Source organism: Conger conger, chromosome 4 (genome assembly GCF_963514075.1).
Source record: "Conger conger chromosome 4, fConCon1.1, whole genome shotgun sequence".
Taxonomy (NCBI): Eukaryota; Metazoa; Chordata; class Actinopteri; order Anguilliformes; family Congridae; genus Conger; species Conger conger.
Window position 1 is genome coordinate 21,036,070 of NC_083763.1, and position 16,230 is coordinate 21,052,299.

The window sequence follows — 16,230 nt, forward strand, 5'->3', positions numbered from 1 at the left end:
GAACCCCCCTCTTTCCAAGTTCATGGCTGTGCTGTGGCTCCATGAGAGTTTCCATGAGAATTAAAAATGATGAATATGCCAACCAATTTTGTTTCAGGTGTCTATAGGCCTACTTCAATTTTGTCTCAGCCCATACAAAAAATAATATGTTAAGAAAAATGGCCACAGAAGTCTATTTGACGTAGACAGCTCACATTTTGTATGAGTATCCTGAAGACAGGTAGGTAGATATACAAAATAACATTTTTGAAAAGTCTTCTGTTGATCATGTCTAAAATGATATGTAAATTTCACTTTTAGCAAAAAACACTCATTTGACTTTATAATATTAAACATACACAAAATGTCATATTTATATGGAGGAATCAACATATTATGGAAATTCAAATTGCTTTGATGATGCCTAATGATGTCAATCATGTGATATAACTCATTATAGTTTTTCAGAGACAGCCATTTCTGTAATATACTATTTTTAGTAATCAGTTACAAGGGACTACTCATTGTATTGTTCCTTGTGAAAATACTCATGGATCCATTGGTTCTGGAGATAGTTGATATACTGAGAGTCCAGATATCCATAAATCAGAATTACTTCAGGAAAAAAGCACCTGACCTCAATTTTGGTAGAAATGATGATGATAATAGCCAACATCTATAATCAGTTGTCAGTTTCTACACATTTCCATGTAAGTCACATTCTAACTCATTCACTTACTCACTGAGAAAATGAGAAATATTTATAACAAAAATAAATCTCTTATGTTAAAACTCATGCTGGAACTGTATATGTCTTTTTTACTATACAATGCGAAAGTAATACATTATCATATTTACTTTTTTTCACGATAACAGCAATGGTTGGGACTCTCTCTGTACCAAAAATGATAAAGATCTGACATTCTTAACCAATTTTTCTTGTGATAATTTCAGGGGAGATAAAAACCTGAAACCTTTTGTGATTAATGACTAAACATCGTATGTATGAAAAACCCACACTGCAGCCTCATACATTAGCCAATTTGAAAAAATGTGTTAATCTGCTCAACTAGCTTGACAAGAGTATCAAAGGAATTAAAAAAACTTCCACAGAGGACATTAATGGGCTAATTTGCATACGTCAATTACTGTTATTTTAAAGCAATAACAAAATAATGTTTTTGTAAGTACTTTCTTGGTCTTTAAAATCTACGAATGGCGCGATAACGAGCATGATAAACAAAGAATGATCTGGCTCAGGATACATTATGACAATCACAAATTAAGTGGATAGGGTAACTGGTAATTGGTTGAAAGCGTAGTCTGTAGACCTACACATTACCAAGCATCTATAGCCTGTCGGAATAGAGTGTTTCGCAAAAAAGGCATTTACACTATTATGTGATTAAATTTATTTATTTAAATTTATTTATTTATTTATTTATTTTAATCGCCAGCTTTATTCAATATATAGTGACGACTAATCACAACTATGGATTGTATTAAATATTTCACTTCGTTACTGTCTGCAGGGAAGAAAATAGCGATATAAAGAGTCGGATGCCTTCTAGTGGCAAAAATGATTATTGCAGCTATTATGTGAGAGCAGGCCGAAGCACTGTCAAACTGGTTTGTTATTGTGGATTTATTTTACTGTGTCACGCCGACTGTAATTTTGAATATGAATAGGCTATATAAGTTAAAATTTTGGTTTTCTTTGGAATGCATAGGTTGAAATATATATATTTTGTACAATAAAGGAAGAGTAACCATCAGATAAGGGGTTGCTCAGCATTTTACACTGTTCTATGCTGGAGAATAGAACAATAATTCATTGGAACATATTATACAGAAGATGGGGATCATTTTATATTCATATTAAAAATATATATTTAAGACAGCATTCCATCTGTTATCTTTACAATTTATTGTGGCTCATCAGGTACTGACAGGCTTATAGCCAGAACCGTTCTGAAGTGAAACATTAGGTGAGCTGGTGTGGAACATTAGGGTGTTTGACATATCATGCCAACACCCTGGAGAGTGTTCTGATCTGTTCTGCAGTTTTTCACAATTGGCAGTACACTATGTGGTCTGTGGTCTACCAGATTGTTTGTTATTGCTGAGCTCACCAGTTTCCTGCTTCTTACCAAAGTACCAAACAATTAATCTTCATGTTCATGTTCTGGCTATGTCTCTGATCAATTTCTTCTGGGTTTCCACCCCATGATGAAATTTCTATGTTCTATGTTCTATTCTAAGTTTCATTGTTTCCATTCAAATCAAAATATGCTAACACACACACACACACACACACACACACACACACACACACACACACACTAATGCAAAAAGCATCTTGGGCAATACACCATGGAGCAGTTGTTAATACTGTCCAGGTTGCATCGCCACCGGACTGACCGCTCGCTGAATGGTATGCACTTCTGGTTCAGCTGTCTCGGTGCTGGACTGTGGTGACTCATGCTTGTGGGTGGAGAGTAAGATGAGCTGCTTTACGCTGCGGTAAAAAAGAGTAGAGTCTATTCCTATGTATTTCGCTGAAAAAATAACGCGATGAACTTCATGTGCGTTTTAAAATGACTGCAAAGGAGTCATTATGTATTCCCAAACAGAGATTGTGACATTAGCCGAATAACTATATTTTCATTATTCACAATTCACCACCCCTTGTTAATGCAAACGCCTTTTTTTAATGTTAGTCTAAGAACTGGATATGAATAACATCTAAATACATTCCTAATGTAAATAGCATATTGCCGGTAGCGTTCCCATATAGTCTGGGGATTTTACACCCTTTTTTTGTCCCACAGCTAAAATAGTATGCAAAGGAAATGATAAAGGAGCAAACTGCCAACGCCCAAGTATAAAGGAAGCTGGGCGGAGACATAATGGAAATACATCTCTTTTCCGGAAAAAAAGTACAGATACAAGAGTCGGTGCTATAAACTAACACGAATATAAGTAATAAAGTGGCACTGGCAACAGTACTTGGCAACAGGGCGTGCCAGTGAACAGAGGAGAACTCCAAACAGCGCACTCCAAACAGGCATCCGACAAGTCCCACCTCTTCCTCCAAAGATCAACTCATTTCGATCATATTTTCTTAGGCCTAGGCTAGGATTTAGAATAGTAGTCTAGATTTTCTTTGCGGATTCTAAATTAATCTTTTTGCGTCTGACAAGCATTGGACAACTGTTGGGACGTTTTAGCGATTAGCCTACCTTATCTTTCGTTCGGACACTGGATGGTGAATTCCATTTCTTACCGCATTTTCCTTCCGTTATTATTTTCCCGTATCATATCGCGTTTTTTTTACTTGAGTTAATTTAATACTTTTATCGGGTATTAGCAAAATGTATCAGGCATTGAGAAAATTTGTGTTTACCGATTCACACTGCGTGGGTGAAGATAGCATGAAGTCTTACGAAGATCTGTTTGAGAAGTTGGATGCCAATAAAGATGGAAAAGTTGATGTTTCTGAGTTGAAAGCGGGCCTAAAAGCGATGGGGATAGCATTCACCAAAGGTGCAGCGCAGGTAAATCTCTTAGATTACGCAGCATTCTTTTGCATGATTATTCTGAATCATGTTTGTAAAACAGTTGCCAGTCTAACGTGGTCTAATGTGCCTTTAATGTTAACGTTTGTAAACTAATTCAGAGCTTGCAACAATGTAGTTTTCATAATAACCACATCTTTAGTTTTGCGGAAGTGGTCCGACACGTTCCCAGTTGGCTCAGTTGGAGCTCATATCGGGTGGAGCACAGATAAGCTGCAAAGCGTTAATATCTAATATGAGTAATTCTCCTTGACAACTTCATATTTTCAAGAATCATATTTCCCCTACAACAAGCACTTTCTCAAAAAAAAAAGAAAGAAAAAAAAGAGCCAGTTTTCACGATTTTATATAGTTAAGGCATTAGCATTTTCTAGGAAGTGTGACACATTTGCGTGTGCCATTCGTTATAGTGACATATCCTCAAATGACTGGTCTATACACCAATGCTTAACATGCAAATTCACATTTAGTTTTTTCATTGCGTATTCTCATTGTTGCCTAAGTTTCATACACATGAATAGATATTAATGAATAGATAAATGACTAAAATGTCACAGAGACGTTGCCAGTTCTCTGCTCTAGGAGTAACAATTTTTGAACCAGCATACATTCGAAGGCTGAAGCAATATTTAATTGAAGGGTTAAAACAGGTAAGGTGAGGTTCTACTGTTGGGTGCAGACTCAGGTTAAGGCGGAGTTTCTTTCTCAAACATCATTTGCATTCCTTCGTGTTCACTCTCAATAGTTGCCTTATAGATAACAGACTGATAAATGTATTTTTACATACACTTTGCACTCTTGAACTGATTAGGAATGACTTCCCTTCTGTATCCTAGTACCAGCCTCTATCAAATACAGTGCCCTCCATAATGTTTGGGATAAACACCCACTATGTCTTGATTTGCCACAATTTTAGATTTTTAATTTTAAAGTGCACATCCTCAGATTTAGAAATTACAGCTATGCTAATACATAGTCCTCCCCATTTCAGGGCACCATAATGTTTTGGACACATGGCTTCAGGTGTTTGTACTTTATTTATCCTATCTGCTCAAGTTAAATCGAATGCCTCAAAACTAATTGACTGGCGGTTCAGTCTACGGCAAAGCAATGATCCCCCACATAAACCGGGGCGGTCTGTAGCTTAGTGGTTAAGGTAAATGACTGGGACACACAAGGTCGGTGGTTCGAATCCCGGTGCAGCCGTTGGGCCCTTAACCCTGCATTGCTCCAGGGGGGATTGTCTCCTGCTTAGTCTAATCAACTGTACGTCGCTCTGGATAAGAGTGTCTGCCAAATGTCAATAATGTAATGTAAAATACTGCTACCAACAGTGTTTTTCAAAGCTAAAAAATGGCAAATTCTTGAGTGACCTGACTAGCCCCTGAAGCAAGCATGCCCTGAAGCAAGCATGAGCTAAAGATGGCTGTATACAGGCCTGGCAGAGCATCAACTGAGAAGACACCCTGCAACTGGTGATGTCCATGAATTGCAGACTTCATTGCAAACAAAGGATATGCAACAAAATACTAAACATGAGTACTTTCATTGCCATAACACTGCTGTGTCCCAAACATTATGGTTCCCTGAATTGGGGGGGCCATGTATAAATACTGCTGTAATTTCTACAAGGTAAAACCAAAATTACTAACACCATTTATTATAATCTGACAATGTGCACTTTAACCGCATGTGATTTTTGACATTTCAAATCTAATATTGTGAAGTAAAGAGGCAAATGAATAAATGATGGGTCTTTGTCCCAAACATTATGGAGACCACTGTACATGCTCATCTGCCTCTTTTGACTTCTGCTCTCAATATTATGGGATGCATAAAAAATCCTGTCAGGCAATTTATTATTCTGTGTCACTTGGGCTTTAAGCTGCATATATTAATAAATTTGACATCAAGCAAGTTATTGAGTGAGCCATAAATTACGTATAGTATCTGTGTTCAGAGTTGTATCATAGGATGGTCTCAGTAAATTGAAATTTTGGTCCTGTGAGGACAGTCTCTGTTTTGAATAAATGTAAATAATATACACACATCCAGAGTTGTATATGGGTTCTGGGTACTGTGGATGTAAAAGTAGATAAACAAGCATATGATCGTAACTCTTCTGAAATTCATGTTTTGACTACCCAGATCTTGCCATGCTGAACAGATATGGTGCACAGTTATTCAGTTGAGCAATGTTTATTTGGCTCCTGTACCTGTGTTTGTGAATATGGTGAATACACCTTGGATTACATTTTATATGTTGTTGTACAATCGTAAAAACTAGGTACTAGGCATTGCTACGTTACTCTATACCATATAGATTAAATGCTTAATGTGTTCACATTTGTCAGCTTCATTAATATATTCAACATTGATGCAATCTGATGGGGTGTGCTGATAATATATTCCATGTCCCATTGCTCAGTAGCAGTGCCTTGTTGATGGGAGTTCACCAGCACCTATGCATAGCCTTTTCATTCTGAAGAGCTGAAAAAGTGGCAGCTAATGGGGGCAAATTGGAATTACAGGAAGATACAATTTTGTATTCCAGATTAGGTAGAAAAAAAAGAGAGGGGATTCACATTTATATAATGTGTATAATGTTTAAATGACTGTGCTGGGCGTCATGCAATGTAAATTAAGTTTGAAAGCAGTTTGTTCAGCAAACCCATTGAATAGCCACAATATCGTACAAAAATCTTGAGTGAACACTAGATGGCAGGGTACAGAAATGTAATTAAGTGTGGGTCAGTATTTCTGAAATTCTTGGAGCTTTAAAGAAAGAGTTGTTTTGTCCAGCACTCTTGATGGTCTCATTTGGATAAATTCCTCACAGATATTAGGAAATATTTTTTCACACAGAGAGTGGTCACTGTGTGGAATAGCTTGCCAGTACATGTAGTGGAGGCAGAAACACTGGGGGTTTCAAGACCAGGCTTGATACGGTGCTAGAAACTCTTTCGCTTTTAGGCAAACTAAGCAGTAGGTACACTTTAGTGGAAGGAAAAGGTGAGATTTGCTGGCCTAAATGGCCTCTCACCATTATGTTATGTTATTTTATGTGTCAGATAGAGGAGAAGAATGAAGTGAGGTAGTTAATTGCATCTTTCTGTGAAATCTGCATTCCCAACAAACTGTAAAATGATAATATTGTAGTAGTATATTCTCTCACATTGAATGTGTTACATGTTTCCTTATTCAGTTCTTGTTGTGTAACATCACGTCTCCAAATCTAACACTGCATATCTTGATGTTCTTCTCACTAGAAAATGGTGTCCGCTGGAGACCATGATAAGGATGCAGGTCTGGACTTCAACGAATTCTCCAGATATCTGAAGGAGCATGAGAAGAAACTGCGTCTGACGTTTAAGAGCCTGGACAAAAACCAGGACGGTATGTCACAAGCCATAGAACGCAGAGCATGTATGGTCCTCTGCCAGCTCCAAAACACATTTGCAACTTTCTTTCACAAGGAATGTCTTTTTTTATTTTAAGGCTGTGCTTGAATTGACTGGACTTGAAATTGTGAACAGACCTGAGTTATAATAATTGAAGGTCTCTTAATTGGCAAAAAATGCTTGCCATTGTCATCTTTCAGTTCATGGGGTTGCATTTGAAAGAAAGATAGAGCGCTAACTGTGGTATTGGCCGACTGGACTCTTTTTTTCCAGGACGGATTGATTCCACGGAGATCAAGCAGTCCCTTGCGGACCTTGGGATGGACATATCCAAGGAGGAGGCCGAGAAGATTCTTAGCAGGTCTACACTTTTCTGTCATGTTTGTCAGATTACATTGTGTTTGAATATCAGCTTTCTCCTTTGATACAGTACTCAATGTACACAACCGCTTCATCATTATAAAATCACCATTGTAGTTTCTATATCCAGAGTTGTTCTCATGGTTAAACTATTCACCCATTGTTGTAAAGTGTGAAATAAGACTAGAGAATAATTGAAGGTGTTGTTAATGGCTACTTTAAGACCACGGCCCATGCTTCTGTGTGTCAGAAAACCTTTCACTCATTTCTGAGCTGTACCAGGAGATGGGCTTTAACGTTGATACATTTAGAGGAGAGTTTGGTGGAGACCATTCTTGGGTCACATGGTGGCTGTCTCAGCACAGCTCTCCTGCAGCACCACTGATAAAGACCTTGGGAGAGTCCCTCCCCAATGGGAGGATAAGCTAAAACTGGGACTCCGTATTTATACTCATTCATTTCCACTAACTCAAAAAGATAAGAAATTGCACAAGTTATCATGGGCTGCACCAAGGAGGTAGGACCTTGTTTCAAATATTCTTAAAGCATAATAATTATTATTATTATTAAAATAAATTATAATATATATATATATATATATATATATATATATATATATATATATATATATATATATATATATTAGAAGAGAAATTAGTTAAATTGTGTAGTGGTAGTAAAGTTTGTGAAGTAGTGATCACGTCTCTCAGGGTAGTTTGGATTATTTCAGCACTAACCCAACAGCAGCATAACACAGACGAGACAGGATGGGAGAAGGGTTGTCCTGCTAAGCATGGTGGGGTTGGTAATCTCACGTATCACTGAACTCCTGCAGCTGGAAATAAGGAGGCAACACAAGGAAAGTGTTGTGGGCTGGGATATGAAATGGGAATAGAGGAGGGGAGCTTCTTATACCCTTTCACTACGTGTCTGATACAGCACTGATGCATATAAGCAAGCACATCTTTGTTATATCTTCTCTCTTTGGACTGTTTGGCTGCTAAATGAAATGACATTCAGCATAAATGAAGAACAATTGATCTGCAAGCTGAAAACAAAGCTTCATAAGAATGTTGTCTGGCCATCTGCTTTTATTTGGATACAAAAAAATATTGATATAAAAATATTATTCCTCTTCCCATAGTATTACTGAAATACATATTTTGTAAAAAAAAAAAAAGCCAATTTTAAACAGCTTTGTTTTAGTACCCCTAATCTGACACTTGAGAACAGTGGCCAATAGAATGTCTGAACAGTTTAATAAATATTGGATTTGGGCCTGAGCAGCCAGTAGCCTGTGGACCCTGATCTGTCTGTACCAATGCACTGTGTTCTGTACATGGATAAATGGTTTTCTCTGTCCTCAGTATTGATGTGGATGGCACCATGACAGTGGATTGGAATGAATGGAGGGAGCACTTCCTCTTTAACCCTGCCACCAACCTGCAGGAGATCATCCGCTACTGGAAACACTCCACGGTATGTGTGTGAATGCATGCTTGCATGATTATGTGTGTACCGCATGTTTAAACTGTCAAAACAAAAAAGTCTGAAAAAAGGTCTGGAAATGTACTGTATCAATGCATCATCCACAGTTCCGTGCCCTGGTTTTTGCAGTGGCTAAAATGATGACATGGTATATTGGAGCACTCGTAGACTTCTGTAATGGTATTCTGTTACATTGTTTGAGAACACGGAAACCCAGGAAGGCTTTTTTTATATCTGTCATAGAAACGGACAACAGAGGATTGGCTCAGTGACAAAGCTGCTCAACAAACATAGCCTAGTGTACATATAGCTTCTGGTATGTCCACCCTGAAATAGTGAAGGAAGGAATGTTTGCAACAAAATATCTGAGTCAATTAAGCACAGCAACAATAGATCAGACATTTTAAAAATAATAAGCCGTAAATAATTCAGTGTAAGGTGGAGCTAAATTGGTTTAGATAAGCTGCATATATAACTTTTTTAAAATAACGATTTCCTTAAAGCATGGTTATGTTAGACGTAGGTACTTACCAATAGATTAAATTAGTATGTAAAAATAGATATAAAAAATCTGAAATTATGAAATCTGAAATTAAATTCTTGAAAAATATGAAATTCCACAGCATATAATGTCCTGTATTTTACAATGATACGTGTCATTATGATAAATAAAATTACAAATAGGAGTCAAGACCGCACATTATTGTAAGATTGTTCCGTTTTTTCCAGGAAATCGATCAGAAAAAAAGATCGATCAAGAGGAACGGTTTTCACGAATCATGCAGTTTTATTTTTTAAAAACCTCCTATTTCTAAAACCGCGCTGGCATTTAAACTTAATCATAACCTACAAATCAGAAGCTGCGTTTAGTTTAGCATGGAGAGAAAACCTGGCTTAATAACCTACCAGTGTCCCCGAGACAAGGTAACGGCCTTTCACTTCAAGTTCTCTAAATATAATCGTTATATCCTCACGCGAATAACAATAGGCTACAGTTTCTCGACCTTGCATTACCTACACATACGCACATTGGCCAGCATGACTCATGGTTGGTAACATGGCATCATGGTTAAGGTTTTAAGTTCATGCATCCCTACAGTATATGCCCATGTGTATGTATTCAAGCAAGACAGACGTGACATCCTACCAGCGTGGAATGGTATTTCCCTTAATTTCTCAGAATAAAATCTATCGGGTCCTATGGCTTTCAATTACTGAAAGTATTGCGTGCACGTTGACTAGAAATATTAGAATGGTCATGGATATCAACGTAATGGTTAAGGTTTTGTTAACATAATTCTATATCATTTAAATTAGAAATTTTCTTTGTTTTTATGGAGATGAAAAAAATAAAAAATAATTGTGTATAGATTTCATAAACATACTGGAATGTAAAGACTGAAGGGTAAAAATTGGGCTTGACCAGCCAAAACATGATAATGACCAGCCTCTTCTGTTATGTTTTAGTTACAATCTGAACAATATGATTTCTGTGGAATGAAATTTAACAATTATTTTACATGCTTTTACAGTCATTTATCTTTTGAAAGCCCAGGAGCAGAATCCAGAGGTCTAGGTGTGGACTGTTAATGTTCCAGCAATTTTCTGTGCTTGCGAAACTGAACTGCCCTTGGCTAATTTCAGTTGTCATATGGTAGAATTAGCTGGGAATGATCCATGTATTTCAAATATCTAACAGAGCTTATACTTCAGTTAAAATGTAATTGTCACTTCTATTAATATGTCGGTATAAATAGTGTTGCATTTGTCCTACAGCTGTTATTTATTTATTTATTTATTAAATCCTCTGACCTCTTTTATGGGGAAACTTAGCAAGTTACCATTGGGATTCATGCTTTTACTCGTGAAACCTGTAATGAAAACAAATATACTTTTTCATTAACTTCCCTCCACTTGGACTCCAAGAGGTAGTAGGTGGGTCCTGTATAGATAATGATAACTGAGGTTGTCTATATGCATTTCTCCTCTTGTCCATGGCAGGTGCTGGACATTGGTGACAGCCTTAGCATTCCCGATGAGTTCACAGAGGAAGAGAAGACAACCGGAATGTGGTGGAAGCAGCTGCTGTCTGGAGCCATGGCGGGTGCAGTGTCTCGCACAGGCACCGCCCCGCTGGACAGGATGAAAGTGTTCATGCAGGTACACTACACACCCTCTGTTGCTGGAAGCACTGCAACTTGTCTTTGCCAACAGTTGCATCAGAATGCAACCGTAATGTTGGTGTGGTTACGACAAACATGAGGTTACAACCAAACAAGTTGTACAGATGTTTTAAAAGTTAAAACATAAGTTCTACATCTCAAGTAGCAGTAATGCTGGTGTTCTGGTACAAAAGTGGGTTCTTCAGTATAGGCACCTATTCTTTCTGTTACATTTTGTTGACTTGGTACTGGAGAGTATCTACACAGTGTATGCTGGTTTTCATTATACAGTTAATTTACCTTGTTTCTTGGCTCCAAACTGGCGGTTGATTTTAAGGTGAACATAAAAAAGCCTCAGGTCTTTCTAGGGCCAGGGTTGAAAGGGCCCTGCCATGGGCCCTGCCATTCTATACTTGTCTCACTTCTCCATGCTGTTGATATAAATATGAGTGTGCTCTCGGTTAACCTGAATAAATAAATGTTAATAAATTAATAAGTATGATGCATTGCAGTAACTAAAGTGACATGCTAATTGTATTACAGGTGCACGCTACCACGTCCAATAAGATCAGTCTAGTTGGGGGCTTCAAGCTCTTGCTAGATGAAGGAGGAATGACCTCGCTGTGGAGAGGGAATGGGGCTAACGTTCTGAAAATTGCTCCTGAGACGGCCATAAAGTTCATGGCATATGAACAGGTAACATGACTTCAATGAATGTTCCTCTACTTGGAATACTTTATTCAGTTGTGTTCCCATGATGGTATAAACTTGAAGTGGGTAGCTTTGTCTGTCTGCAACTCTGCTTCAATTATTTGTATACTTATGGGTCAATGATGCTGGGTATCAAATTCAGTCGTGAAGTCGTCTAGTGATAATGCATCATTTTATTTGATTGAGTTGAGAACACAACAACAGTGTGGTGTCATGTACTAAAAAGCATTTTCCAGTATTTTCTCAGCACAAGTTTTGTGTAAGAGACTTGAACACCTTGACCCGTAATCTACAGCAAGTGCTATTTTTTAAGTAAATAGTATAAAATGTTTTATTTCCTGAGCGCTACATCTCATCTCATCTCTATTTAGTGGTTATTGGGTGGTAATAAAAGCAAAAAACCCAAACATTATGGTCCCTTGAAATAGGGGGACTGTCTAAAAAAATAGCGTTCGTGGTAAATTAGATTTTATATCATTGCGTACCAGTGGGAGTGTATGTTGATCAAATGTCTTTACGAACTGCATGTCTTACTGTTTGTTCCATGCTGTGTGTGTATGTGCATATGATGATTGGGTGTCCTTTTCTCCTAACAGTATAAGAAGCTGCTGGCATCAGAGCCCGGGAAGGTGAGGACTCATGAGAGGTTTATCGCAGGTTCCCTCGCGGGGGCGACAGCGCAGACAGCCATCTACCCCATGGAGGTGAGAGGAGATATCTCAGCATTCACTTCCTCTAGCTGTAGCATACCTCTGTAATTACTTGTACGCTTCAGTTGGGTTGACCACACTGGCTCCTCTAATTGAGAAGAATATTGGATTTTGGCCAGCAGGAGTTCTTGTAGCATTGCTTGACGTGTGTGTTTAAGGGGAGACGTGTTGAAGGGGTCTGTTCTTTCACCGCTAGGTGATGAAGACGAGGCTGACCCTGCGGAAAACGGGCCAATATTCTGGATTCTTTGACTGTGCCAAGAAGATCCTGAAGAAGGAGGGAGTAAAGGCCTTTTACAAAGGCTACATCCCCAACATTCTGGGGATCATTCCGTATGCAGGCATCGACCTGGCTGTGTATGAGGTCAGTGAGACTGTGTCCGTTGTATATTCTCATGTAGGGGATAACATATCTACTGTAAGATGTTGTAGCTGAAGTGTATGATCATCTTACACTAGTCATTGATGGGCCTTACACTTTGTATATGGGCTTGGGATATACTTTTTAACCCTCATTTTATCACTGTCACAGAGTTTGAAAAATGCCTGGTTAGCACGTTATGCCAAAGACACTGCCAACCCTGGAGTGCTGGTTCTGCTGTGCTGTGGGACCATCTCTAGCACTTGTGGACAGCTGGCAAGCTATCCTCTGGCTTTGGTGAGAACTCGGATGCAGGCGCAAGGTAATTTATCATGGTACTATGAATTGGTTTTAAAGGACATCCGTTCAGTGTGTGTAATACTAGCATATGGAGGAGTATGATTATTAATGATGGAAATGTTCTTATTTTTCAGCCTCATTGGAGGGGTCTGAGCAGCAGTCCATGCGACAGTTGTTCCAGAATATTGTGAAAAAAGATGGATTTTTTGGACTCTACAGGGGAATTCTCCCCAATTTCATGAAGGTCATCCCGGCAGTCAGCATCAGTTATGTGGTGTATGAATACATGAGATCAGCACTGGGTATCTCCAAGTAAAGGGCTCAGCCAGCACTGGCTTTGTTTCAAGTTCAGCATTCAGATGATATTTTGGGTGTGGTGGTGAAAATGGTGGATTTGCAAAAAAAAAAAAAGAAAACCTTTACCAAATTTGATTTGGTATTGGAGGGTCGTTATGTGTGCAGTTCTACATAACTCTGCAATAGAATGATATTATGTTACTCAAAACAGGTCGGTTATAATATGTTGCATGCACATGTTTGAGTTAATTGGCACCTTAAGAATGTGGCAGTCTTCCTCAATCCTACATTTGGCTAGAGTGCTTTTCATTTACACTATGAAAATATCCCACTGCTGTGGAAGATTGGATTCAAAATCTTCACTTGTAAACATTACATAGTTCTCAATTAACAACCAGAGAATGTGCCTTAGGATTCATTCAGGTTTGTTTGTGGGCTTTGATGCAGGTTTTGTTTGTTTGGTGGAAAAACTATTGCCTTCTCAAGTTTTGTGATTTACATAGGGTCTTGTTTACAGTTGTTTTTTGAATACAATATCATTGGTTTATTAGTACTTGACTGTTTTGTCTTTCTTTAAAAACTCATTTTAAACAATAGGAACCAAGAACATGGCGTACAGTACATTCACACATGGAAATATTTTATTATCTTTTGTACCTGGTGTTTACCAGTGCCACCTTCTACAACACCAAAATTGAACATTTCACAAGTTAGAATCACTGCATCCTTTGGTGCGTTCACACTCTGTTCTGGGACATTGCTATCCTTCCACACCACCCTCCAAAGGTGCCTCTCAACTCATTACACTTCTATCTGACAGTTGGCTCAAAAAATGACTCAACTGGAAAAGTGAGAATGCCCTATGAACAGTGACACCAAGGATCACATTTATGACCGAACACACCTTAATCATGCAATGCTAAACTTTCAGTCCCTCTATATGTGTATGCAGGCCAGTGCAGTTTATGTAGGATATGATGACACTGTTTGTCACAGCTCTAGGTTATACAGTACTGTACAATAACTTTTCACAGTAAAGCATTGTATGTTTGTATTGTGAGTAAATAGACAAATACCTGAAAGGTGGTTGATTAAATATAAGTACATACTGTCACTTTTTATGGAGTGGTAATATTGAACTTCAATGAGCCTTGGTAGCAATACTTCTTTTATGTACTAGTCTATTTGTTTTCTGTATAAAATGTCTGGGTCTGGCACCTTCAGAAAATATATCCAAAAATAACAAGCAAAAGTTTACCTCTGGTCAGAGCCTTGTATCAGCATAGTTGTGACATCACAGTGGATACCGTTCCAATGACTCATTTAAATGAATGAAAATGATGGAAATGAAAACCGTACTGAATAATTGAAAGTATCTTCATTAACATGCTTAATTAACTACAGACACTTGTCCAGAAATGTTTATGGAACAGAAAGAAGGTAATTTCATTCTAAGGCACTGTGTCAAAGCTCAGCTCCGCACAGTGGAAGATGTCCTACACTCGATGCATGAGCTTGTAGGATGTTCCTTTTAACGTGTATTAGAATGTGTATTTGACTTTTCAGAACATCCAAGCTTCCTATTGGACCATTTCCAATATAGAAGCCCGATAATGGGTGTTTAAAATTTAAGAACTTTTTTTGCAATCATGTCCCCTGGTGGTTGTTCCAGGATCTGCTCACAAATCACAGAAGCAAAGTGGGGTGAAAAATGGAGTGAGTATTGTGCTTAATGTGCAGCCTCCAAACCCTATAGCCTACATACATTAAATGTATTTTTCATGAGATAGCATTGAATGAAAATGAATTAAATCCATCTTTTACCAACCCCTATTACAATATTATGCTTGTATTTTAAAATAAACTAGCAAAAACAATTGAGGGATTTCAAATATACTCTGCTATATATGATTGCAGTGTATTGTGGACATCGCCTTTGAAATTGATGTTGTTGACATCTCCCTTGAAATTATGGACAGTCGAGAGGGGAAGACAGAAGAGACAGCTGTCTCTCAAAGTGAGTCTTATATTATGCCCTGGATTGTAACCATTGGCCTATTCTTTTCTGTTACTTACAGTGTTGTTAATGACAAATTTGTTGTCCACAAACCCTCTTCCTTGTGGGTTGCAGTGATCAACAAGCCCTGGACAGGCAGTGTGCGATGGTTCTTCAACAGGGCGTGGCACACCATGAAACAAAGCTGTTGTTTCTGTTGCTACAGTGCCTCTACAGAGACTAATTCAACTTAATTATATACTGTACGCATTTCTTTTTCTCTGACTCACTCGAGAAAGAATCCAGCATTGAAACAACAAGGGTTAGGCCTTGATTTCAACCAAGAGTATTTTCACCTTTGGGGCCTATAATCTTACACTATATTATACACTATAATCTTATATATTTTTGAGTTTTATAAGTGAAATATCATTTTTCTAATTCAATAATTACTACAGCATCAATAACTCAAAAATTGATTTTTAAGATGATTTTCCATCCATTTCAAGAGGAAAACCCCATATTTATGGTTAGGGTTAGGAGAACTGCAAGCATTAGTGTTGAGGTTTAAGGTAGTGTTCCGGAGCAAGGGAAAGACAAACTCATTTTTTTCACTACTGGGGTATAACACGATAGCTGTATATATTTTGGTATTAATTAAGCATATGGTTAAGGTATGTTTCGCAAAATGTAAAGATAAATGAATTGCTTAATTTGGTTACTTTTTTTTCCTCTACATGAAACGTTTCCTGCCTTTGATTAAATGTGCATAGTACTGCCACCTAGTGGAGTACATTTTGTAATCTGAGAAGTCTTGGAAGAAATGGAATACAATTCATTTTAAAGCAAATAAAATGATATTTCTATTAAAATGAATGTCACTGTCA

At 37.8% G+C, this 16,230-nt stretch overlaps 1 protein-coding gene across 1 annotated transcript; it reads left to right on the forward strand.

Annotated features, from left to right (window-relative positions):
• The first annotated feature begins 3,046 nt into the window (after positions 1 to 3,046).
• Positions 3,047 to 13,900, forward strand: slc25a24 (solute carrier family 25 member 24). Its single transcript, XM_061239981.1, has 10 exons — positions 3,047 to 3,536; positions 6,827 to 6,953; positions 7,232 to 7,319; positions 8,686 to 8,797; positions 10,808 to 10,966; positions 11,512 to 11,664; positions 12,276 to 12,383; positions 12,586 to 12,753; positions 12,922 to 13,072; positions 13,185 to 13,900. The coding sequence occupies exons 1-10, from the start codon at positions 3,354 to 3,356 to the stop codon at positions 13,364 to 13,366; spliced, it is 1,431 nt and encodes a 476-aa protein (XP_061095965.1). The 5' UTR covers positions 3,047 to 3,353; the 3' UTR covers positions 13,367 to 13,900.
• The last annotated feature ends 2,330 nt before the right edge of the window (positions 13,901 to 16,230 follow it).

Bases quoted from the DNA above. Each gene is read 5' to 3' on its own strand.
- slc25a24 (XM_061239981.1), top strand. From the start codon at position 3,354: ATGTATCAGGCATTGAGAAAATTTGTGTTTACCGATTCACACTGCGTG. The intron at 7,320-8,685 runs GTCTACACTTTT...CTCTGTCCTCAG, and splicing joins GCCGAGAAGATTCTTAGCAG to TATTGATGTGGATGGCACCA. The intron at 12,754-12,921 runs GTCAGTGAGACT...TCACTGTCACAG, and splicing joins TCGACCTGGCTGTGTATGAG to AGTTTGAAAAATGCCTGGTT.